Below are 25034 nucleotides of genomic sequence, written 5' to 3'. Positions count from 1 at the left end.
CGGCCACGGCCGAGACTCCGGTTTTAAGTCAAAACTGTTGTCCTAATGGCGGCCTCCTATTTTTCCTTGAAAAATATACGCAAAACGCTGAAAAAACTATCTTAAAATATAGTAAAAATAACCCATTAGTGACAATCAAGCTTAAAACAAAAATAAATAAATGTTTTATCGTTCTAATATCAATCCCCAAAATGTGAGTATTCACTTCGAGTAAGCTACTTTACGTGCGAATTTGATGTTTCAACGGCGCAATCGCTACTGACGCTCAGTATGAGAAGAGTAAGTGACAGAATCGGATAGTAACGATTTGTACGTATAGAGTATAAACCAAGGTTGCAATTCGAGGAGCAAAACTAACACTTAATTACCTTTTGAATGAATGCAAGCTGAAAATGTACAGACGGCCGAAGTTTGGGGGGAGGCCGACATTTGGCGTATTTACCCTACCAAAAAGTCTTACTTTTGATAATTTAATCAATTTATTTCAGGCGAATAGCACGCGCTATGTTTAAATTAAAGCTAAATAAATAAGCATAAATAATTTGCGTAGGTAAATCGTTATTTCCTCTTAAATTATATCTAACTAATATGCTAAACTTCCTGAAATTATAATTATTTAATTTTAATGAATTAAGTTGGTACAATTTAAACACCGTCGAGGACAATTTTATTAGGATTTAAATGACAATGCTTGTTGACGTAAAGCAAAAAATATCTACAACCGGCGCATACGCATGTTTGTTTTAATTTTCCTTATACAGAATGAACTTAGGTTTCAGTTTTGATACGCGTATAAGGTAGCAGTTTTAATAGGTATAATTATCGTTTACCTACAATTAATTAAGTAAATTAATTAGACTGTGACTGGACTGTCGTAGTTATTGTTTGGGTGTGGACTAGTCTTTTGTCCTCCGTGGGTGTGGAGGTGAATTATCCGTATTTGTTTCCGAACGAAAAAAAACATTGTTAGTTAGCCCATTCATTGAGGAAGGCTACTTTTATACTAACTAATAGTGTTATTTTCTTCCACAGTACTAGCTCTGATTGGACTATTCGAGATGGGGGTAATCCCGAACCATAAGGCTGGCTTCTACTGCAACGACCCAGCGCTAAGCTTCCCCTTCAATGGAGACACGGTCACCTCACAAGTGCTAGTTTCTACGTTGCTGATAATGCCTATAGTAATTGTAAGTACAGTTTTTTTTTGTCTTTGTCATAGTTAAATACTCTTGGACACGCTACTGAGTTTTGCATGAAACATTTTGGCCTCGCCTTTTCCCAAATATATTGGAGTCAACTTGTTCATGCATTTGAATTGCCCCAGTTTTTTTTTTAATTCACTCATTTCCAATACGAAATTCCCCCATTCGCTCATTGATGTGGTCGTCGCGACGAAATAAATTAAGTCACTAGGTTTGTCACACAAGTTGACGCAGGTAGCTTACGGTTTTTGCCGTGACATATTAATAAGTTAAAAAACCTTTCTTTTCATTACAGGTTGCTATAACGGAGTACATATTCCTAGCAGCAGATTTCTCTCAGTCAAGAATACTACAGACTTGCAAGAATACGTTCTATCTATACAGAACTTATGTCTACGGTCTTCTCATCAACTTGTGTGTAGTTGAGGTCATGAAGGGTCTCGTTGGCAATCCTAGGCCCACCTTCTTCGATCTATGCGAGCCTGATGCTGCCAAGACTTGCAAAGGGTAAGATATTTTTTTCTTCATTCTAAAAGGCTGATGTTTGACAATAAATGGAACTAAGTACATGCAAACTTTTATCGCTGGGCTTGAAGTACCTACTTGGTTCTCTCAGAACGACCGCGAATGCGACACGGGAAACAAAACAGCCGTAAGAAAATAATTTCCACTTTACGTCAGGTTTTTATCTCTTTATTGATGTAACAAAAAGAAATGTCAGGTCCCAGGGTCCGGTCACTGACTGTCCATTTTACGACATCCGCATTTAAACAGCAATAAATATACATACATACAAACAACTCGTAGGAGTAACACATTTGACATTGAGTGATCTTGAACCAAGTCTCAGACTACTTATCTAATCATAGGATTAGCGTGGACCCATCAAATTGTCAATCAAGATGGAAATTCATGAGAGTATTGACACTGTTGGTCGTAAAGTCCCATCGGATTGTTCCTAAATTGAAGGAAATGAGACAGTTATGGGCTTAACTGTTGATAATAAAATGTTGGGTGACAATCATGTTATATACTAAAGTACTGTTGCTTTGTCATTTGATTGACCATTTGTTGACAATTCAAAAGTAACTGGGCATATAAATGGTCTTAAAATATAAGACTTATTTCGACTCAGTAATCCACCTGGTTTCCATTCCATCCGGCATCCATTCGGTTGTTTTAGTTTAGTTATTTTAAAGCTGGTCTTAGGAAAAATTATCTGACCTAAACGTGTAGGTACCCCTTGATCAGTTTTTGTGACTTATTTACTAAATACAAATGTTCATTGTTGCAGTTCTGAGTTCGTGGCAGACTTCAAGTGCACGTCTCAGCGGTTCTCGAGCTGGTACCAGATGGACTCCTACCGCAGCTTCCCTTCAGGACACACTTCCATGTCTGTTTACTGTGGACTCTTTATTGCGGTAAGTTTTTAAACCGAATGAAAATTACGTAACTTTAGCACTTTTCTTGGTACCTAGGTACTTACTTACATAATGCAGTCTATTCAAAAAAGTAGTATGTAAAAATTCACTGTTTGCAACAGCACCTTATGCTTATGTATTCTACCTGATTTCTATCTCTTTTTGTTTTTTTTGACCATTTTATGTACTTATAGTTATTTAGTAAACATAGCCTACCTACTCATTTGCTCCATCAATTAAGCAAAAAGTTGCACTTAAGAACAATATCCAATTCAGCATTTCAATAATATCGTCAACCACTTCATTTTACACAAAAACATCAACATTATTCCGTTTTCTAACAACGGATCTCCTTACAGTGGTACCTCCAACGTCGAGCCTTCAACTGGCGTCACCGCACCATCTTCCTGGTTCCTGTACTGCAACTCCTCTGCCTCACCTATGCTGCTGTCTGCTCGCTCACCAGGATCACGGACCATAGACATCATTGGTGGGATGTGTTGGTCGGCGCCATTGTCGGTGTTGCTAGTGTTTATTATGCTGTAAGTTTTTTTATTTATTTAGGTTAACCAGCAATTATTTACACCATATATGTACATTTCAGATTCAATGACTAGAGTAATATTTACAATTAATTACCGGTTAACACCACATGCAAGAAAAAATTAGACTTTACATACAATAAATAGTATGATGATAGGAATGAAACTCACGTGCTGCTAAATAATAAAAAAATATTAGTAATAGATAAAGCAACCAAAACATACTTCAAAGCTGATAGCCACTTTTCCGCACCTTTACATTGAATCCCAGTACATTACTTTAATTATCTTATTTTTCTTCACAGGTCATCATCAGCTCAAATTTCACTTACTACCACTCAAGAGCCAGCGATGCGAAATCAGAAGAAAGCAGAAGAACCATGAGAACTTTAATATACGACGAGCAACGACCGGTTACAGTGCCCTAGTGTTGTGAACATTATCTTAGGACTCGATAACAAATTGTAGGAGAAAAAACATAGGAAAATAGTACTTATAGGAATGGTAGGTCTAATAGACCAGAAATAATAGAATTTAGCCATGTAACTCCTTAGATATGTCATTATTTGAATTCGACGTGGATTTGCAAAGAGTTTGCGAATAAAAAACCATTTTTTTTTCTGGGACTCGAATTATTTATAAAGAAAATTATGATGTCACAATTTTTTCTGTTTTTTGGAGTGGTATCTTATAAAGTCATGAATATCGTAATTTTGCGAGTTCCGTAAAATATCGTTATTCTTGATTTTATTGCAAAATATTTGACTTGACTAAAATATTCCAGATTTAAAAAAAGAAAAAATAAAGCACTGAAAATGTTAACAAAATGCAACTTAGTACCCGCCATATTATAGTTTAGACATGAGTTCAGTCACGGGAACTTAAAGTTAAGTTTATGTTAAGTTAAAGCATTTTATGTCAAATCCACAACTATCATGTAAATACTATTGTGGAAATAAGTTATTTATTAAGCACCATGTGACAGGCATACAATTTTGTGTCAGAATGCATTTTGTATGCAATGCAAGAAATATAAATTATTTACGTACACAGAACATAGCTGTCTGATTTCTCGCAAAATATCTATGAGGTAACTTTCAGATTGCTAAGTTACTATGTATTATTGATACTTGTATTTTCTATATTATGTAAATAATAAGAGTTTTTTTTTTGCTATGGATATATATCTTAAGTACATATAAAAATTTTCCTACTAAGCTAGGAACTCGAAAAACTCGATAGAAAAATTGGTTTTACTTATTTTTCTACAATTTCCAAGTTTCATGATAAATAGTGTTAATGTGTTTGACAATTAAATGACAATGCATTAAGTATATGATTAAGTATACCTTTTTAGTATTAAGTAGCTGTACCTATTTATGTTATCTAGGTACTATTTATTATAGTTTGAAAATAGTTAGATATCAGTATTAGTAGAAAATTAAAAAAGACAGTGAATTCGATGAATTTGTGTTAAGTAGAAAAATTACTTTAGTTATAAAACGAATAATACTGTATAAGTTATTTTAAATAATAACTGAAAACTGTTAAGTTTTTGTTAAATAAAATGAATAAGAAATATATCTACTGTATTATTTTCGTCCTAAAGAGAGAATAAAAGTGAGATTTGGCTGCAGACCTATTATGAATTAAAAAATAAAACTAAGAATGAAAACCTTTTCAGACATAATAAAGAGTTACAATACAGGCACACAAAAGGCTCGAGAAAGAACATGGTAGGTTTAAGAAAAGTTATAAGCATACTAAATGCCTGATAGGAAGTAGAAGTAGCTGCGTAAACTTAATCAAACATAACTGTAAATCTCAGAAACAAAAACAAACAGCAAGATTACAAACCATAAATATTACTCAAAACATTTTACCTTGAACAATGTATTATGTAGGTAATAGGCGCAATGGAACACTCCAGTCCCTTCGTACCAAGGACCTGAGGGCATAGGACCACAAAGGGGTCATAATGATAGCATTGCATAAGCTCAGAGCCATTATGTGTTATTACCGAAATAAGGATGCTGCCTATCATGGGTTCGATCCCGTGTGAGACATTATGTGGAAAATTGTAGTGTAAGATGTTTTATGGTTTGGGTACTCGAGGTATTATTTTTAAAAGTACAGGGGTTTATACTGTATATTGTTGGTGGGCATGTAAAATATTTGAAGCTTGGTATTTCGTCAGAAGCAATTTAGGTCTACAAAAGTTTAGCTACAAAATTAAAAGTAGGTACCTAGGTACCTTAATACAAGATGTAGTTTCGGAAACTAAGATGCAGAAATTGTTTCCTCTTTAATAATTTGAGTATACCTAGTATGGATTAATTTGGTATGTCTGTAAAACTGGACCACAAAATATTTATTTATTTCGTGATTAGTCAGTCAAGAATTTATATCAATGCACAATTATGAAATTATAATTTGAACTAGTAATTTAATTTTAGAAACTTCAAACACGAAATCAATAAATCAATTATGAATTTACGTCACTGCTCAATTTCACGGAATTAATAAGAACCGAACAAAGAGCCTATTTCAATGTTCCCAAAATATTTCAACAATAGCTATCAAGAAATTGGTCTTCAGTTCATAAGTTCACTAGTAAAGGCAACTTTTGATCCGCTTGTCACTTTTATCTGTTACTCGAATATAGACCAGGAGTTCATAATTAATTGTCAAGTAGATGTGTCGTTTAGGCTGTCGACTCTTGGACTACGATAGGTGGTGATTGATAGATTTAGTTTTCGTTGAAAGTGTGATTCAGGTTAATGGTGCTTAGGTGATAATTAATGTATGATTAGAAGAGCTCTTTGTCTAAATTATACAAGATACATATACCTAGATAGTTTTGCTCTTTATCGATATGTAGGTTTTCCTATTCTCCTACGCCAAATATTGTAAAGAGGAACCGTCCGGAAAATCCCGGAAAGAATGTTTACAATTGTTCCACTCTTGAAACTATACTATCCGAACGTGGGTGAAGCCGCGGAAAAAAGCGAGTAAAAAAATTTAGACAACTTCTTATTTACCTAACACAGACAACAAAACCCTAAGCATAATATTATATTAAAGTTAAAAATAGTCTAAAAATTAACTCCTGGTCCTTTCGTAGGGCGTTGCTGAAACTTTGAAAAAAGTAGATAGGTATCGATTTCCTCTACAGAAAACCCTCGAACACTACCTAAGTAGTTGCGCGCGTATTCCCCATGAAACAGCTATAGTCGTAGGTAATTTATTTTTCCGTTGGACAACAGGGGAAGGGAATATGGCCATAAATTATAATTTATAACGTTGGTGCGTCAAATGCTGTGATGGTTGATGAGGCAAGTCGGTGTTTGTTTATTTGTTGTTATGTAGTAAACATAAGTAGGTACCTACCTACTAATTGAAATTTTTAAAGCTTTCGTTTAAAAATCCTGGCTTTCAAAATGGTCTGTCCTACGAAACTGTAAAGGCTGTACCTAAATTGTGTTAAGTATCTATAAGTTCTGGAATAATTTACCCATGTACCTACTTAGTACACAGGTAAAGTCGTGTTTTTTTTAATGCAAATGTCTGCCAGGTAGTGATAGAAAGACCGAGAGGAATTTTACATATCTTATTAAGATTTTAAACGGTTCAATATTGAAAATGATGATCATTTCATTATCTTACGAAAGCAATTCATTTTGATAAGGCATTATCGCTATATCGCTTTAAATTCAGTGATGCTAGGATATATGCCTTAAAACTTATTGATAAAAAAAAATCACTTCATCTTCGCTATATCATTCACATGCACCTGTAAATAAACCACGTAAGTATTAAACATACAAATAGGTAAGTATTAAAGAGCATCCGTAAGCCGCTCTAATTGCAGGGAAGCCCAGCATGACTCATACACCAGGTAGGGTGAAAGCAATTAACGGAGTAAGGAAAGTTGAGCGGAGATGCCACAACACGGGCAGATCAGGTGCCCTAGCTCAAATACGACGTACGGTGGGCATGACCAAAACGATAATTTACTAGTGAACTAACGAAGCTTTCGAATTCTTTGAGAAAACTGTCAATGATTTTTGGTATTACAAAAAATTATCGGATCCAAAGAAGGCGTGTAAGGGCGAAGACAGTAACGTTCCTCGTCCCCCGCCCACCCGCATTTTGGAGCGCTACTTTCTTAGGATATTTTCCGTTATGGCACCTCCGCTAGTCATTTTGTTCTCCGTGACATAACCCGTTCACCGCGACGCCCTCACTTTAACAGACATTTTTTCGCAATGTGTGTTTTGTACCCAACGGTTTTATTGATAGTAATCTGGTAGGAGTTACAGTAAATTGCACTTTCAATTGTTTTTTTTATTATTTTGTATTTTAAAAATATTCGTGTGGTAGGTACCTACGTGTTTTTTCGTTGAAAGTATTTATGTGCTTGTAACATGCGGTGTCGTGGTGTAGTTTTTTAAATGTTTTTATACGTCTAGTAAAAAGTTCATGTTATCTTTTTCGTGGATCGGGTTAACATAGCGTAGCCTTTTCACGTTTTTTCCTTTACAGTAAAATTTTTCTTTTGCAGTTTGTCATAAATTACATAGCTGGTCATTGCGTGAAATTATAAAATCTAAGAACCACAGGACTACTTTAGCAGTTTTTTATTCAGGAACTCTTTCAATAAACTTTCTACATAATGAGCATAGCACATTAATAATTCCATTTCAGTGTGACGACTGACAAACTCAATTACTGCAATAATTAGCGTACAGTTGATTATTTTAACAGGATTTCGTTCGACATAATAGGGCCAACGAACTGGGCTAAACATCTGTTTTATACGCCATTTCTCGCGAATATACGTTATCATTTTACTAGTGAATTCCTCGACGGTTTTAGATCATTTCTAAAATTATAATGTCCATTGTCCAATTGCTGTTTGTTATTGTATATCGTGTAGTGTACATTAATGAGGTTTTGAATTAATTAGCTAAGGCATTGAAGGGTTGTTTTAAGGATACGGTGATTGCATAATTTTTTAAAGATAATAATGAGGTTCTACGGCAAATAAGTAGATCGACATGAAGAATAAAGAGTTTAGTAATACTTATGTATTTCACAAAACTCAGTAACGGTTACTGATACCTAAGTCGCCCATTTTGAGACATACCTACTTACACCTTTTATAGGAAAACGATATGTTTTTAGAGGTCGATAGAATATTTTTTTTAATTCGAAGAAAATAACTTTTTGTTTACTATCATAAACACCTTAACAGATGTCAAGTCATTCAAATCTCTGTCTGTCGTAAGTGATAATGAGGATTTCCGTCCATTTGTTATCAGACCCTATAGATCGGTCTTACAGTACGCCTCCCAATACAAAGATATCTAACAGCATAAGCTTGATTACGAGAGGAAATTAATTAGCATTTGTCAGTTTGATTAGCGACTGATGTGTACAAAAGATAGTGGTTTTGAAAGCTCATAAGACAGCTTTGAGTTGAGATTATTTTTTAAGAAATGCCCTTGGTAAAATAATAGATACCGGATACTATATGGACCCAAGAAGCATACGGTTACTTCCGTTGCTGCGGTCACCTTTCACTATGACAACGATACTCACTTCTTTAATGATCTAGCCAGCCTTTTCTCAACTCCTTGGAGTTAGGTATATGTATTGCTCATAGCCTAACTGAAAACTGGAAGCCAATGAGAGGCAGGATTCCTCTCAAAAACAGACTTTAGATACCTATAATATAAACATATATTAGGTTATACTTAGGTATAAGTGGAACCTGTTTACACAAATATCGAGTATAATTTTTATAATTAATAGGTACTGAATTAGTAGGTACAAACCAAGACATCTTTACTACCTACTATATAAAATGTATGTAAAAACTATGTAACGCAATCGTCGGTCTCAAAGACCGATCAAATATCCAGACGACGGCCATGTTTTATTAGATGATAGTAATTAAAGGTAATCCCACGTCAGATATGCATTAACTGTAATCCGATGCACTGGTCTGCTGGGCTAAATATAGCAGAAATATATAAATCTTTGTATTTATAGAACTTTTCAAGAAGTCTTGCTCGTTTTGTGATTGTGTTTTTAACTGACTTCAAAAAAGGTGTTCTTAGTTTTTATGCATCTACTTACTTAGGGTGTTTTTATCTCATTGAAAACGTATGGGTACTATATATTTCTTAGTGGATATCTATGGCATAAACACTCAAGACTGCTGCAAAAATTGTTCTCAGAAGTAGCTGATGGTTAAAAGAAAACGCTAAAAAACTACTAAAGCACCTAAGTATTGAGCACTTACCACTTTTTCACACTTTTAAAAAGTGGTCCTTAGATCCTAAAATAGCTTCGACCTGTCAAATCAACCGTGTTCACCGTTGACAGGTTGTAAACACTTCATTAGTTGAGGTGTCGACGGATAGATGGCGCTAAACATAGATTACACTTGGTCACAACTGATGGCTAAGTTTGTAACTAAACAAAGTAGATCAGATGCTGTAGTCTGACAAGGATTAGTATTATCTTTCAATACATTAAATATTTAATTTGGTCATGGTGGCTTATACAAGCTAGGGCTCAGACTTACGTTAAGTTAGAGTTAGAAAAACAATAAAATAACTAGCCACAAAATAACGGTAAAGATATTGGCGTTATTTTTTAATTTCAGAAATGGACCAAAAATTTAGGATTTACAGTCACTTAAATCTAGATTACGAAATAAGATTATATTGTAAATCTAATTTTATAAAATAATGTTGAATGTCACAACTAAAACAGACCTAAGAAAATTACAAAACCAACTTCTAATTATTTCGTACCTAGTGCTATTATTGCGCTAGGCCGCTAGGGGGCGGGCAAGAGTGGAGCTCGTGCTATTTATTTACATTTTATTTACGTTTCTCTATACGCAGTCGACGCTGGTCCTTTTGTACGGGCGCCAACGAAATGATCCGGATTTTGTTTGTATTGTCTGAGAATGGGAATGGAGTAGTCTTTGATCTGATTGTTTGTAGGCTATGTTTTATTTTTTTCTGCTTTCAATCTTTACTAACCAACCATATTATAAATGCGAAGGTATCTCTGTCTGTCTGTAGTGATTTCATGCTAATGCTACTAATTTATTGACCTGCTCAAAGTAAAGTGTTTCTCAAGAGTCGTTTAAATAAATACGAGGCTTCAGCGAAAAGTTGAAATCTTAATATACGTGGGCTTTCAGTAAAATCGAAGGAGCTAGTTAGGTAATTGTTTGCCAACCAGGTAAAAGACTGTATGTCCAAATAGGAACTCATTTATTATCACTTATTTATATCTGAAGTCTACTCCACTCTATTCTGTATTCCACATACTATGTAGGTACATTAGAACAGACCGCTCGCGTCCTAGACAAACAAACAAACTGACATACACAGACAACTTACACAAATAGATTCTTTTTATAGCCGCCTTAATTAGAAACGCCCTGTATACAACCCTTGCTATAACAACATGTATAGGGTGCTCTTTTGTAAAGAACCCCTTAAAGAGGTGCAAAAGAGGGGGTCTTAATGTTACTGCTGCTTAAAAGTGTAAGTGGTTGGGTATCGTTATTTTCTTGAGTGGTATTAGAAAATCAGCATTAAGTAAGTAATGATTTTTTCTCGCGGCTTCTCTCGCCTCCGCCAGGAAATATTGCCTGCCCGAGAAAAAAACTAAATTTTAGGTAGGTAACCATTTTCAAATTTACCTAACTTCCAATATTGCAAAAAAATGTTGGTTAAAATTGCAAAACGTAATAAATCATTTCTAGAAGTCACAGTAGTTTTGTGTTCAAAGTGCCTATCAAAATGTTATAGGCAGGCTGCACTTAAAAGTCACTTAAGTAAGTGTTATTTGCGAAACATTAATTCAAGATGACTTATTGGTACCATTGAATTTATAATCTTTGTCTAAGTATTAGCTACTTAAGTGGATTCTAAGTAAGTTCCTACTTAACTACTTCTAAGGTTCAAGATGAATTGTAAAAACTTTCCATTCATCCTACGTGTTAATTATAATGAGTGGGCTTAAAACAGCTGATTGTCGGCTATGGAAACAATAGTTAGAGAAAGTTTGATGATAGAAGAAAGTTTTTGCATTTGATTAGGATGCCCTAGACTTATAAATAGTGGGTACGTATCTAGGTTATCAAAAATATAAGACTAGGTTGTACCTACCTACATAAAGTGTATCGCGTTCATTCGTTGACATCGGACGCGTTTGCACTGTTCGCAGAAATTATTTTAATTTCGTGCCGAGCGCGGCGTCAGCCGCCGCTTATTTTGATACCATGCGTTCGGAAGAACTCGTGGCGAACGAGGTCCTGGCGTTCCTGCAGTACCAGCTGGACGTCATGGATGAGGTCAGTGTGACCCAAATATGCACCTCGAACTTCACCGAGGAGGAGATACGCAGCGCAAAGAAGCTGTTGTACGAGTCGCTGCAAATGGCAGACCGAATGCCGACCCGCAGGCGAGATGAAAAGGGAGAGAGGAGTCTTCAAGACACCATAAGGCTGTTGAAGGAGACCGACCCGGACGACGTGCCAACGTTTGTGGCAAAGGACTTGCGGAAGCTGCCCCCGGTCACTTTCGATCACGTCGACGTCACCAGGCTGTTAAAGGACATCACGAGTATGAGGTCCAGCCTGGTCGAGCTGCAATTGAAGCTGGAGGCATCACAATCCACCATCGGTGATCTACGTAGCGAGGTAGCAGAATTGCGAAACTCTGTATGTAGGTCACACGCGCATGCCAACAGCGACAACACACGCCACGGACAGGTCAACGCATCGCCGCAACGCGCCGAGTCAGCAAAATTGCACTCGTCGCCTGCCGTCGCCACTACTAGTGATGCGTCACCGTGCCCCGCCCTCCCCGCGTCCCCTGCCTTCGGGACGCCGACGAATGTAAGCACGTCTAGGCTTGGACGTGTTTACTCGGATGCCTTAAAGCGAGATCCCGTCCAACGGCCACCTAAAGCTACTGTGGCGATACAAAATCAGCCCGAAGGAACCCGAGGCACGGTACAATCTGTACCATGTAAAGGGAAAGCTGATGCAGATGGTTTCGTCAAGGTGGAGAGAAGGAAGAAGAAGCCATCTAGCCGAAATCAATGCGGAACTGCGTTGACTGGTCCGAACATGCTGCTGCGCCCCGCAATACCGACGACGCAGCTGTATGTTTCGCGTTTACATCACTCCACGAAGGTCGAGGAGATCGTGGAGTATATACGAGTCAAGACGAACTGGACCTTAAGAGTCGAGAAGTTGGAGCCGAGACACAATACTAATTTCAAGTCGTTTGTGGTACGTGTGCCGACTCAACATCTCGACATGTTCCAGGAACAGTTTTGGCCGAAAGGTGTCGTTTTCCGGCGATTCCGCGGGAGGCTACGCGACACCACGCAGTGCAACACGACACCGCCTATTCGTGTAAACAAATAGAATTGATGATTGTTTTTTATTTTTGTATGTATTAGTTTATAATTATTTTAATGTTATTTGTGTATTGTATTTTCTATGGGCCCTAGTTGCCTGAATTAAAGGAATAAATAAAATAAATATAAAGTAAACGTAAAGTGTTTCATAGCTTAATTTCTAAAACAAATCTTACTAAAGCCCATGTTTCTTCCACCATGTTTCTTCTTAAGCCCTTTATGAACCAGGGCAGCGGTAACTCTTTCGAACAATCCCGCGCCAGCCCCTGTAGGCTTTGGCACTGGTCTTACTTAGACCTAAACATGAAGTTATTTCGTCAAAATATTTTTTTAATGCTGAAGAATGAAATATATGTAGATAATGCCTTTGCTATTTATTTCCTTGCATTCGATCTTCCAGCAATTGATACCGCAGTTAACGGCTAGCAAGCTCACCGACATGGTAGTTGTATTCAGCAAGCGCAGCGAAAACCAAGTCAAACAGAGAATAGGTAGGTACTAGGCATTCATAACGCACGAACAACTCTAGTGGCTCTTTACTTCGATAAGGACTTTTGACATCCATTCAATAAGATTCCTACATATATATCCAGTTAAATTTGAACCTTATTAGTAGGTGGTAAGGTGGATATTGATGAGGATAGTTGAAAATATCGGCTGGGTGCCTGAACAAGCTGACTGCATTGTTTTTCTTTGTGAGGACAACGCTGAGATGTTGAGAGTGCTTCATGTCGCCTATTTCCTATGTAGGCAATATATGTCTGTTTCCAATGTTACGTGATTTTATTATGACTTTGATTTTTATAGAGCACATAGGAGGAACACTGTCTTGATGAAACTAATGCTTTGAATCAATGAAAAAGTTATCCTCTTTCTGAAATATCACCAAAGCGCAGTCCAGTGATGTACCTCGCTCAGACCCCAGGACCAGTACAGGAACACTTACTTCATTACTTCTTCTGACCCCGATTATACAAATTACCAGTACAGGAACACTTACTTCATTACTTCTTCTGACCCCGATTTGTGATCAAATTCCTAAACCTGGTGCAATGTGCCTTTCTAAGACCTGCATGTTTATCTCCCTATCCTCTTTGAGACTTCATATTGACCAATCAACGTGGAAGTCAGGGCTGTCATTCCTAACCCCTACATTATTTACTGTGTCTTTAGTTTCCGACAGCTGTTCTCGTGCTGTCCTACAATGGAAACAAGCAAGAAAGCCATAGGAACGTGTAGTGTGACGGAAGCGAGCCACATCGAGGAGTCTGCTCGAGTAGTCTCCAGTGTACGAGCAGCGACCAGCACTCGCATAGTTATACAATAGGAGGACTGCTCATTATGTGGACAATGGCAACTGTGATGTGATGGACTGCAGCATAGAATAGATGAAAAAGAAATCGGTAAAAAAGAGTAAACTATAAGTATCTACTTATTGTTTTTATGTAGGTACTAAAAAACGTAGTTGCCATCAACGTTGGAATTGCAGTCAAAATAGTTCTTGCTATGAAACTATTCTAAGGCGCTTTTGAGCAAAACTTTTTTTTATTTGCGGTCCTATAGTCGCATACGTTTATACAAATTACCAGTACAGGAACACTTACTTCATTACTTCTTCTATTTTTCTGATTACAGCCAATGCTACCCACTCAGAAAATCAAAAATTTTGCGTGTCTTTCCAAACGATCAAAACTAATTCAGCAATCAGAAAATAAAAATAAACTCTGAAGACAAACATATTTTCAACGAAGTTAACATAAACAAATTTTGCAATCAACAAACAAAGAAGACACAAATTCCCTGCGTCATTCGATATATCATTTCATCATGGTGACACAAAGAACGTAGGATGTGACAATTTGGCGCGCAGTTACCCAATCAGGAGCCAGGACCCTCGTGTTTCGGCATATCCTCGCTCTTGAACGCCAGCCAAGTTCACGGTCAAGAGCAGACCACGGAGTAAGGAAAGATGAACGAAGATGCTTTAATGCAGGTAGGTCAGACGTCTTCTTTTAGGTCAAATACACACGGCGGGCATGGCCAAAACAATCCAGTTACCAAAACGTTCGCGGTTCTTTGAGCTAGGTACCTCTGCGAACGATTTTAGGTATCACAAAAAAAATGGTCGGGTCCAAAGAAGGCGTATAAGGACGAAAACAGAAATGGTCCTCGTTCCCCGCACACCCGCATTTTGGCGCGCTAAGTACCTTAGACGATGTTCCGTTATGGCACCTCCGCTAGTTATTTTGTTCTCCATGTAAAGGACGCAGGAGTGGTATGTTCTGGATTGAGGGGTTATATGTGGGTGTCTGGGTGTCTGGGTTTGGGTAGCACGTGTATTGAGATAATGATGTGTAAATTGATAGTTGGTGAAGGAAGTTCAGTTGTTTGGATATGTCCTAAGGACCTACTGCGTTAACGCAGTGTAGGTAGGTATATGCACCTCTCTGTAACGTGAGTCTAGTTACAAGTGATAAATAGTACCTACCTTCTTATTACCTACCTATCTAGTGTTAGGTACTCGGTTCAACATTAGAAAAAGTCAACTGCCTCATTGGTTTAGTAGCGTGACTGCCGTGCACAAGGGTTCGTTTCCCGGGTCGGGTCAAAATAGCTTTGAAGTTTTAAAAACTTTCACAAATCAGCTCGGCTGGTAGTTAGTGGTGATACCTACAGCCCCGTGCCTGGTAGGACACGTAAAACCCCGGATTGTTCGGTACTCAGTAGCAGTCGTAGGTATAATTCGACGAAAGGCAGAATTGAGGAAACTGAGATACTAGGGCTTGTTTAAGGTGTTTTTGTTTGTAGCTCACTCTAAACGAAGAATAGGTATTAGTAAAATTAGTAAGCATCTAATCATTTAATAACTTCCTGAGTAAGTATTTATAGCATATAACAAGTCGAAACATCGGTGCTATAATAACGGAGAAATTGGTAAAATAAGATAAAATCAACAGTCGAACATAGAAGTTCCTCCTTTTTTTTGAGTTGGTCAAAAAGTTATCTTCCAAAAAAGGTTTACTGCATATTTGGAAAATAATTCAAGTCATTTATTTATTAGGCTATTAGGTATAAAAAAATTATATGTCTGTGCTCAGTGCTGTAGTAAAAATAATTGAGAGAAAAATCTATACTTTATGATATGTCAATGACTTTATGTTACTTCTGCTCTATAAAACTATCTTCGTAAATGCAAAATTTGGGGTTGCAAATTAATTTTCTAGTGTCGCATGGTAGTTTTTTGTAAAATAAAATATCACATAACAAAATTATTTACAGTATTTTTTTATCAAAACTTAAAAGAATTGTTTACAGTAATAACAGTTACCTGCTGTTACTACAACAATAGTTGTGGAAGTAAGTTTGTTCGTTTCATGTTAAAACTGCTTATTATCCGGGTGTTGACTAAGTTATCTCGGGATGCGAGCGATGTCTTAGGTGTCATCTAGTCAATTTGTAAATATAAGTATTTTTTGTTAACCAATAGATAGATATAACAATGTTTCCCATCAATATTTTTGTCCGGTAGTATTGGGTTATCAGAAAAGTAAAATCAAATGTAGTAATAATTTTTGAAAAGAGCTGACAACCCTATCTTTGAATTGTCAAACATAAATGTTTTAATTTTTCGAAATCATTAACGGCTTGTTTATGTTTTATCCATTTAACATTGTAATCAAAACATATTATCAAAAATGAACGCTTTAAGTGACATGAATGATGAAGAATTTGTGCCATTTTTGCATAGTTTGGGTGCGGACACTTACAAAAAATCGTTTGAATGGATGTTGAACGATCGCGACTTTGCGGGTGTTTTACGATGGCTTCATAGCAATTTAGATCACAACAATGCTTTGACTGCCCGTGAGGAATGCCGGTTAGTAAAATACCAGTTATACACTTTCCCAGAATAAGTTTCAAACTCGTATTGTAATATTGATTATTGAAACACGACGCCAGATTTTTCTATGTTCCATTTTTGAACTGCGATGATCGCATTCTTGTTGTAATGGTTATTAAATTACTGTATCTTACCATTCGAGTTGTAGATAATGTTGTACATAACGTAAGGTGTATGTAAACACAACCATGTATCATTTATATTTCCAAAAATGAATTCACACAAAGCCACACTTTACTAGCAATAAGAGGTAGAACATACATGTCTACTAAAGCAATATGAGTAATATTTCCCTCTCAATTTTTAGCTACATAGAATTAGAAAAGAAAGACCAGCTGCTTTCCGCAGAAGATCTGGAAGCTTCCACCAGGCACCTACAGGAGCAGCATGAAGGTATTTGTTTACCAGGAGATAAGGAAGCTAAAGAGGATGTGCAACTGGACATTAAGATGTTACAAGAAAGGTTGCTTATGTTGAAGAAGCAGGAAACAGTGCTGGCCGACTTGAAGAGACGGAATAAGTATGTTTTTTTCTTTATTTTATTTCAGATACACACAATACCCACACTATAAATTGTAATACTTACCTGCAAATTATTACACTATATAAAGTCCACCATTTTGTTACAAAAAAAGTGATAAATGAAGAACCGCTCAACCAATTTAGTGGAAACTTCACTTATGTGTAATATATAAATAGTAAATATTAGTATGCCACTATGGTTGCAATCCATACTAAAGCCAAGTTATTGTGTCTGACAACCAGTCTTACTAAGGGTTTCAGGTTGCTAGTATGACTGGGTTAGGGAGGTCAGATAGGCAGTTGTCCTATCTAAAAACATGAACTCTGACAAAGTTCAGAAAAGTCTAGGCAGGTCACACTTTTCAAAATATTTATTAGTATTCCTTGTTTGAATTTCCAGACTAACAAAAGAGGAATTATCCCTAGAGATATCCAAGCTGAACTCATCATACCTTCAATGGAAGGATGACGAGAGTGCGGCCGGTCAAGAGTGCTTGACCCTCGCCCAGGAGGTGGAAACCATCACCGATGGACTTTTAGAAGTGATCGCTGATACTCTAGATATGTACAGCAACTGTCACTGTGATAAGGTAATTTATTTTTTTACTTTTACTGATGAATTAATTACATAGTATAGTGTGTTTTAACCAACATCATAAAGAAGGCATATTATGTATAATGTAGTTTCTATGTGGAGGTTTGGCTGAACAGATTTGGTGCAGTGTTCAGCTTAGTTTTGCATATTAATTAACTAAAACAGCTAAAAGAAAATCTTTTTGCAAACCTATAAAACCCACTCGCTTTTAAGACTAAATAAAACATATTTATTTAGCTATATACTTTACTATCACCTACATTCATGCTAAGCTAATATTATAACGCTGAAGAGTTTGCTAAGCTAATATTATAACGCTGAAGAGTTTGTATGTACGCAAATCTTAGAAAATACTGGTTCAATTTGAATAAAAAAAAAACATTATTAGATAGCCCATTTATCAACAAAGGCTACATTTTATCACAAATTTTATTGAAAAATTACATTATCTGTGTATATTTTACAGGAGATTGCAAAGAAGTTCTTCACATTTGGACCGTTTGACATGTACAGACAATCGCAGACACTATTCAGGTCTCACTTTGAGCTGTTTACATCCAAGAGGTTTTCTAGAAGAATTAATGATAGTTCCTCCGATGAAGAGTTGAAAGCAGTGCTGGTGGAAGCCACGAGCTTAGAGGAAAAGTGAGTCTATATTTACTGTTACAGCCTTTTTATCGTCCCACTGCTGGGCACAGGCCTCCTCTCACACAGACAAGCGCTAATCACCACGCTTGCTCAATGCGGGTTGGTGATTTCAGACTATATAGTCCAGGTTTCCTCAACATGTTTTCCTTCACCTTTTATCAGCCATTGGTGTCTAAGTTATACTTACTCTCTTGAGTCTATATTTGTTACCTACTTATAGGTATTTGTTTTTCTTAATTCTGGTGGTGAGCCAGTATTACAGGTTTTTTGAGGAAATTAATTAAAAAAATAATACTGACTGTCTATAACAGCCAGGATTCTATTACTATTTATCGTTGCAACATTTATAATATAAAATGTTTTGTGTTGTAAGATTGTATGAATGTATGTTTGTTATGCTTTCACGCTAAAACTATTTAATGGATTCTGTACAGTAACATATACTGTGATAAATAAACTATATTATAGAGGCTTTTTATCCATATGCGGGATACAGGTACGGGTGAAACAGCACACACATGTGTGAAATATTAAATCTACTATTTACTTTATCTTACATAAGTGTTTAAATTTTTCCAGGTTGTCTGATGCAATAGAGGCCTACATAGAATCGAAAGTGGATCTCGCAGGAGAACAAGCGAAGTTGGCTTTATTATCAAACTACAAAGATGTACACCCCAGTCAAATTACGTATGTAAAAATACTATTTACTTGTTATTTAAACTCTATAAAGGTCAGGTACAGCCAACTTCAGGTCAGTGGTAACAGTTTTATAGGAAAATCGTACTTATTACTATTGAGTTAAGGTGCATGACAGTTACCACTGATGTGCAGTCTACCGTACCTTATCTTCAAACCCTAGCCAGGCTTACCAGGGCCAAGTACTGTTGGGGCTGCGGGACTGTCCGAAAGAGTTACCGCGGCCCGCCTACAGAAAGGGTTTAAGAAGTAACATGGTTGTGGCAAAAACCCACCACCATGTTTCTATTTTTTTTTTATATAAAAACTCCCATAAAAAAGGCACCCACCTTACCTAAGGTCCCTACTTTATTAGACATTTTTTTTCATAATTTAGGAGATAATTAAAGAACTAGAATTTTCGGTCGACTGGCTTTATTTAGACCGGCGCCCTATCTATATCCGCACGCCTGCGGCAGCGAAAATCTGCTTTTGAAATTTTAAAATTTTGAATTCGCACATTGTTAGATTATATATAGCACAAAGACTAGATTGACGGGAATCTACCGCTAGCAAGTGTTTGTGCAAAAAAATGTTTTTATAGAAAAATAGAAAAATATTAAATACATATGTTAATTATTAAGTATTTTTTTATCCGTTCCAGATCGTGCCTACTAGAAGCTCAAAGTGAACTGGAAATACTGGACCAAGAAGAAACCATTTTGTATCAACAAGTGCACAACGCAGCCAGACAACTGGTTGATACTCGCACCAACCTTGCTGTGGAGACTGTTGCTAACTGTGCCTTAGCTGTTAGACAGTGAGTTATTTTCAGAACAATTTAGGTTTTGGTGGTAATCTGTGGGGAGATCTTGTCAGAATTACAGCTGCACTGGGCAATTAAAGGTTAAGAGTATTCGAGCATTGCAGAACAAACAGTTGGGAGACAGTTGACTCCACTCCCAAGACCTAATCGTTTTTTTTTTAAGGATGGTCATGAATCCAGTTAAAGTTCTTAGTCAGATTGATGATGGTTATTAATTTCAATATTGGTACATAAACGGCTTCAGAAGGAAGACGGTGGATTTTAGTCAGTAAGAGTACGCTGCGTCATCAGCGGGACGGGTCATTTGACGATTAACCAACAAAAGGCGTTTGTCACCAGGCGCTTGCACCATGGGAAAATGGTACTGCTGCGTCCAGATTGCAAACTAGCTCCAATATAGTGATGATAGTTACATAATATCTACTGTACTAACACCATATTAACTTTACAGACAAGTACACATAGACCTATGTCACCTACTGGACACATGCCAGCGAGCTCTCTCCCTGGACCGAGTCCTATACACGGCATTACGTCACGAGCTGAAGGCTGTTGAGGAGTTCCTGCAGCTCGCAGACCAGATCAAGCAGTACGCTGTGGCTGATGGGCGGGCTGTGCTTAGTAGGATTGTCAGTAGATGAGGATTTTTTTATTTATTGTAGTATTAGGAATTTGGGTTTTGAAGGTCTAGGAATTTGATAGAATTTCAAAGTTTGAGTTAAATACATAGTAATAATAGTTCATAATTGTTTACATTAAAAAAAAACTATACATGGGCCGAAAGTGCTGAATAAATATTTTCTGTGTTATACGCAACTTTTAGCAGAATCTGATGAAGTCTGAATTCTTCTGACATTACTCCCTAGTTTACTGTATCTAGAAAAAAGGGTTTTTCTAGATACAGTAAATTCGACGCGCGGACACGTGCAATTTTTCATGAAATTGCATATAAGTAAACAATTCTAAAATTTTCGTCTGATAGAAATTCTTTCACCATTATACTACCAAAATATTTTGAAATATGCGTAGGTATTCAACCTCTATTGTAAAATAGTTAAAACCCTACTTTGTTTCCAGGACTCAATGAAAGCGATATGCGCCGAACAATCTACATGCGAAGAAAAACTCCAGTCATCAGACATGCTAGTCCAAGTGTTACTGCACATACTAGGTGCTCAGTCGGGAGACCCGAGTCTTATAGTGAAGTTATACAACGAGGCACGAGAACAAGTGAAGGCGTTACAACATAATGTGGAAGATGAATGTAGGAGACGAGAGAATTTTGCTGAAAAATAGTAAGTAATTTTCCTTCTTCCTTTCTTCCTCTAGCGATTTTAGGGTTAAACAACCTGTTGGCACGGTCGTTCCGTGGATGCTTACATACTTTGGCATTTTGGAAAACATGTTAAATTGATGTACACGGCGGTCGGAGCATCTTCGGGAGTCGTTACGGATAGTCAGAAGCCAGAAAGTCTGACAACCAGTCTTACTTAGGGATATTGGTTTGTCCGGGTAACTGGGTTGAGGAGGTCAGATAGATAGTCGCTCCATGTAAACTAGTACTCAGCTGCATCCGATAAGACTGGAAGCAGACGCCAACATAGTTGGTAGAAAGCTAGGCAGCTGATTGATATTAAACCTCTACTGTAACAACCTAGTATGCGGTTTATTAAATTGTTTATGACATTGCTGCATTGGGTTATGAGAGTGAAGGAATAGGGAGTGCACCTGTGTCTGCGCAAATGCTCGTGCACTATAATATGCAGCTGGCTGATCTTTTTATATGAGAATAGCCGACATCATCGTCATCATTATTTGACCTTTTAGTTATATGTCTTTTCACAAGTATTATTATACTTTCAGTAAAGAGTCATCACAACTCCGTACGTACCTATACGACGGCTGCACCCGGCAGCCGCGGCGCAGCGACCGCGCGGTGTCGGCGCTGGCGCATACGCTGAAGCAGCACATGCAGATCTTTGACAACAGAGTGCTGGACGCTAGTAGTTTATTTGCTAGTGTTAAGGTATGTGGAATAAATATGATAAAAATATTTCTTAATGCAATCATGGTTGCTACTTCTTACTAGTAAGTTTGGAACGACAACATTACCAGTGAAGTAATTTCAGATGGTGGTCTTGTAAACTATGCAGTCTAAACTAATATTATAAAGAGGAACCATTTTTTGTTTCTTGTTTTGTTAAGGCTCAAAACCACAAACCCGATTTGAAGTCTTTCAATTTTGGGAAGCTGAACTATATCCCTGGGTGATATAGTTCTTATTTTATGCAGGCACGAAAATAATTTGATTTGAACATTAATGTTAGAAGTTCCCCAGGAAGCGACTGAAACATTAGGAATAACTAGAAATACATAATAATAAAGCTCAAAATTACCAACACGATGAGACTTACATAAATTCATATATTAAAAACAACCTGTTATTGTTTTCAGAATGGTGATAAGCACAATCTCAGAAAACTATGGCAGTGGTTCCTAACTGATCCAGCTCGACTTCTACATGCGTTAAAGAATGTCAACTGCAATATTTAGTTCACAGTGAAATGACGTAATCAATGGAAGATATCTTACTACGGGCTTAGGAGGTATGAAGTGTGAAATTGGCACCCTGAAAAAATGGTCAGCAGGTAAAAAATGAATATAAAGTATCTCTTGTCATTCTAATATACAAATACAATAAGGATAAAAAATATCACTGCTAGAGACTGCTAGATTCCGTGGGTTCATTCTAGCTTTCACTGGATTCACTGGGTTGATCCTGGCGCCTCGTCGAACTTAGCGTCCACTACTACTTACTCAGAACCGGCCCTGATTATCAAGTATTAGATATACTTATAAGTATAAACTTAGTAACTTCTTATTCATATTGTAGGAAATGACATTAAGGGTTATGGCACAGTATACCGGCACCGCAACAGCACGGCTGCAGCACGGCGTCGCCTCGAATTAAGACTACGGCGAGCGGACCGCGCGCCACCCACGCGCTGTCCGCGCGCCGTCCGCTCGCCGTCCGCTCGCCGTCCGCTCGCCGTCCGCTCGCCGTCCGCTCGCCGTCCGCTCGCCGTCCGCTCGCCGTCCGCTCGCCGTCCGCTCGCCGTCCGCTCGCCGTCCGCTCGCCGCCGCGAGGTGTAAGCTTGCTGTCACCGCAAACTCAATATTGTTTTAAGACAGTTATGATTGAACACGACGCAATGACGTTGTTTCGCTGCCGGAGTCGGCGCGCTGTACGCATGAGGTCCGCTCGCTTGCAGCACGCGGGCGGCGAGTCGAGTTGTGTGGCAGCGGCAAGCGCGCTGTACGCATGAGGTCCGCTCGCTTGCAGCACGCGGGCGGCGAGTCGAGTTGTGTGGCAGCGGCAAGCGCGCTGTACGCATGAGGTCCGCTCGCTTGCAGCACGCGGGCGGCGAGTCGAGTTGTGTGGCAGCGGCAAGCGCGCTGTACGCATGAGGTCCGCTCGCTTGCAGCACGCGGGCGGCGAGTCGAGTTGTGTGGCAGCGGCAAGCGCGCTGTACGCATGAGGTCCGCTCGCTTGCAGCACGCGGGCGGCGAGTCGAGTTGTGTGGCAGCGGCAAGCGCGCTGTACGCATGAGGTCCGCTCGCTTGCAGCACGCGGGCGGCGAGTCGAGTTGTGTGGCAGCGGCAAGCGCGCTGTACGCATGAGGTCCGCTCGCTTGCAGCACGCGGGCGGCGAGTCGAGTTGTGTGGCAGCGGCAAGCGCGCTGTACGCATGAGGTCCGCTCGCTTGCAGCACGCGGGCGGCGAGTCGAGTTGTGTGGCAGCGGCAAGCGCGCTGTACGCATGAGGTCCGCTCGCTTGCAGCACGCGGGCGGCGAGTCGAGTTGTGTGGCAGCGGCAAGCGCGCTGTACGCATGAGGTCCGCTCGCTTGCAGCACGCGGGCGGCGAGTCGAGTTGTGTGGCAGCGGCAAGCGCGCTGTACGCATGAGGTCCGCTCGCTTGCAGCACGCGGGCGGCGAGTCGAGTTGTGTGGCAGCGGCAAGCGCGCTGTACGCATGAGGTCCGCTCGCTTGCAGCACGCGGGCGGCGAGTCGAGTTGTGTGGCAGCGGCAAGCGCGCTGTACGCATGAGGTCCGCTCGCTTGCAGCACGCGGGCGGCGAGTCGAGTTGTGTGGCAGCGGCAAGCGCGCTGTACGCATGAGGTCCGCTCGCTTGCAGCACGCGGGCGGCGAGTCGAGTTGTGTGGCAGCGGCAAGCGCGCTGACTGTGAGCCGTTGGCTTTTTTATATTGACATTACGAAATATATTATAATATACACGATTTAATGCTCTAAATTGAATGACAAGTTAAATGCTGGTGTGGAGCGGTGCTGTTGCCGGTATAATGTGCCATGACCCTAAGATTTATTTCAAGTTGTCATTTTAATGTGAAAACCATTAAAATTAAATCTTTTTGTGTATGACGTGTAAGCAATGCTAAGGTTGTGTTTTAATAGGACGCAGTTCCTAATTATTGTGCTCTATATTCAACGAATATTATGTGAATTGTATTTATTCATCATGTTTAATGATTATCACTACTGTTTAAAGTATAATCTACTCCATATGTGTAATGTAAGGCCTATTTAAGCTGAAGTTCACAGACAACTTATATTTCAGTTTTCTTAAAAGAATTGTTTACTATGAATTTTCAAAGTAAACATTTGTTTTAAGAAAACGTATATATTGTCCGTTTATATAATCAGTGTTATAAAATATGTTTAAATTATGTAACCTCTTAGGGCCTATGCAGATGCACACCACGTTTATTAAAAGCGCGGTCGCCTTTATCCGCGTTTATCCTGCAGAGCAGTCCTGACTTGCGTGCGTATCGCGTCTGTATCGCTACAAACGCACGTCGACGGCGCGTTTAAAAAACGTGGTGTGCGTAGGCCCTTATTTACACAATTTTAAAAAATTACTATAGGGCACAGTAAGTTTGATACTGGTAACAGTGGCAACCAATATTATTTTTCTTTTTATGAAATTATTACTGCCACCCTTGTTTCTCCTGTAGCATACAATAACAGAACAAGTTTCTGTAAGATATATTTAAAAATATATTTTTACTGCGAAAAATATTCTTGATACAGAAATACATAACTGTAGTTTGTATATCTAGATTAATTTTATATATATTTTAAATGTTTTTACATGTCTGCATTGCAATAATTTGTAAAACCCAGTTACAAATGAAAGTGCCTTCAAATAAAACATGTAC

The 25034-nt window shown here is 38.4% G+C and overlaps 3 protein-coding genes across 5 annotated transcripts in view; all 3 read left to right on the top strand.

Annotated features, from left to right (window-relative positions):
* LOC124638262 (phospholipid phosphatase 2-like) overlaps positions 1-4748 on the top strand; it is a 47637-nt gene extending 42889 nt beyond the window's left edge. For all 3 annotated transcript variants that reach the window (XM_047175190.1, XM_047175192.1, XM_047175193.1), the window contains exons 3-7: positions 1033-1187; positions 1498-1709; positions 2497-2623; positions 2983-3165; positions 3471-4748. In XM_047175190.1, the coding sequence (XP_047031146.1) occupies positions 1033-1187; positions 1498-1709; positions 2497-2623; positions 2983-3165; positions 3471-3593 (800 nt within the window). In that variant the 3' untranslated portion in view covers positions 3594-4748. The remainder of the gene's footprint in view (positions 1-1032; positions 1188-1497; positions 1710-2496; positions 2624-2982; positions 3166-3470) is intronic.
* Positions 4749-11386: 6638 nt separating this feature from the next.
* On the top strand, positions 11387-12634 carry LOC124638223. The gene has a single exon (XM_047175122.1). The coding sequence runs from the start codon at positions 11480-11482 to the stop codon at positions 12632-12634; it is 1155 nt and encodes a 384-aa protein (XP_047031078.1). The 5' UTR covers positions 11387-11479.
* A 3613-nt stretch (positions 12635-16247) lies between these two features.
* Positions 16248-22695, top strand: LOC124638567 (augmin complex subunit dgt3). Its single transcript, XM_047175582.1, has 10 exons — positions 16248-16504; positions 16836-17048; positions 17451-17640; positions 18112-18290; positions 18873-18983; positions 19636-19791; positions 20249-20426; positions 20875-21092; positions 21661-21823; positions 22252-22695. Exons 1-10 carry the CDS (start codon positions 16323-16325, stop codon positions 22348-22350), a joined length of 1689 nt encoding a protein of 562 aa, XP_047031538.1. The 5' UTR covers positions 16248-16322; the 3' UTR covers positions 22351-22695.
* Positions 22696-25034: the final 2339 nt, after the last annotated feature.

This window comes from Helicoverpa zea, chromosome 17 (assembly GCF_022581195.2).
Source record: "Helicoverpa zea isolate HzStark_Cry1AcR chromosome 17, ilHelZeax1.1, whole genome shotgun sequence".
Lineage (NCBI taxonomy): Eukaryota > Metazoa > Arthropoda > Insecta > Lepidoptera > Noctuidae > Helicoverpa > Helicoverpa zea.
Note: the sequence above shows the minus strand (reverse complement) of the source record. Positions and strands in the feature narration are given on the sequence as shown.

Bases quoted from the DNA above. Each gene is read 5' to 3' on its own strand.
- LOC124638567 (XM_047175582.1), top strand. From the start codon at position 16,323: ATGAACGCTTTAAGTGACATGAATGATGAAGAATTTGTGCCATTTTTG. The intron at 17,049-17,450 runs GTATGTTTTTTT...TTGAATTTCCAG, and splicing joins GACTTGAAGAGACGGAATAA to ACTAACAAAAGAGGAATTAT. The intron at 21,824-22,251 runs GTATGTGGAATA...TATTGTTTTCAG, and splicing joins GTTTATTTGCTAGTGTTAAG to AATGGTGATAAGCACAATCT.
- LOC124638223 (XM_047175122.1), top strand. From the start codon at position 11,480: ATGCGTTCGGAAGAACTCGTGGCGAACGAGGTCCTGGCGTTCCTGCAG.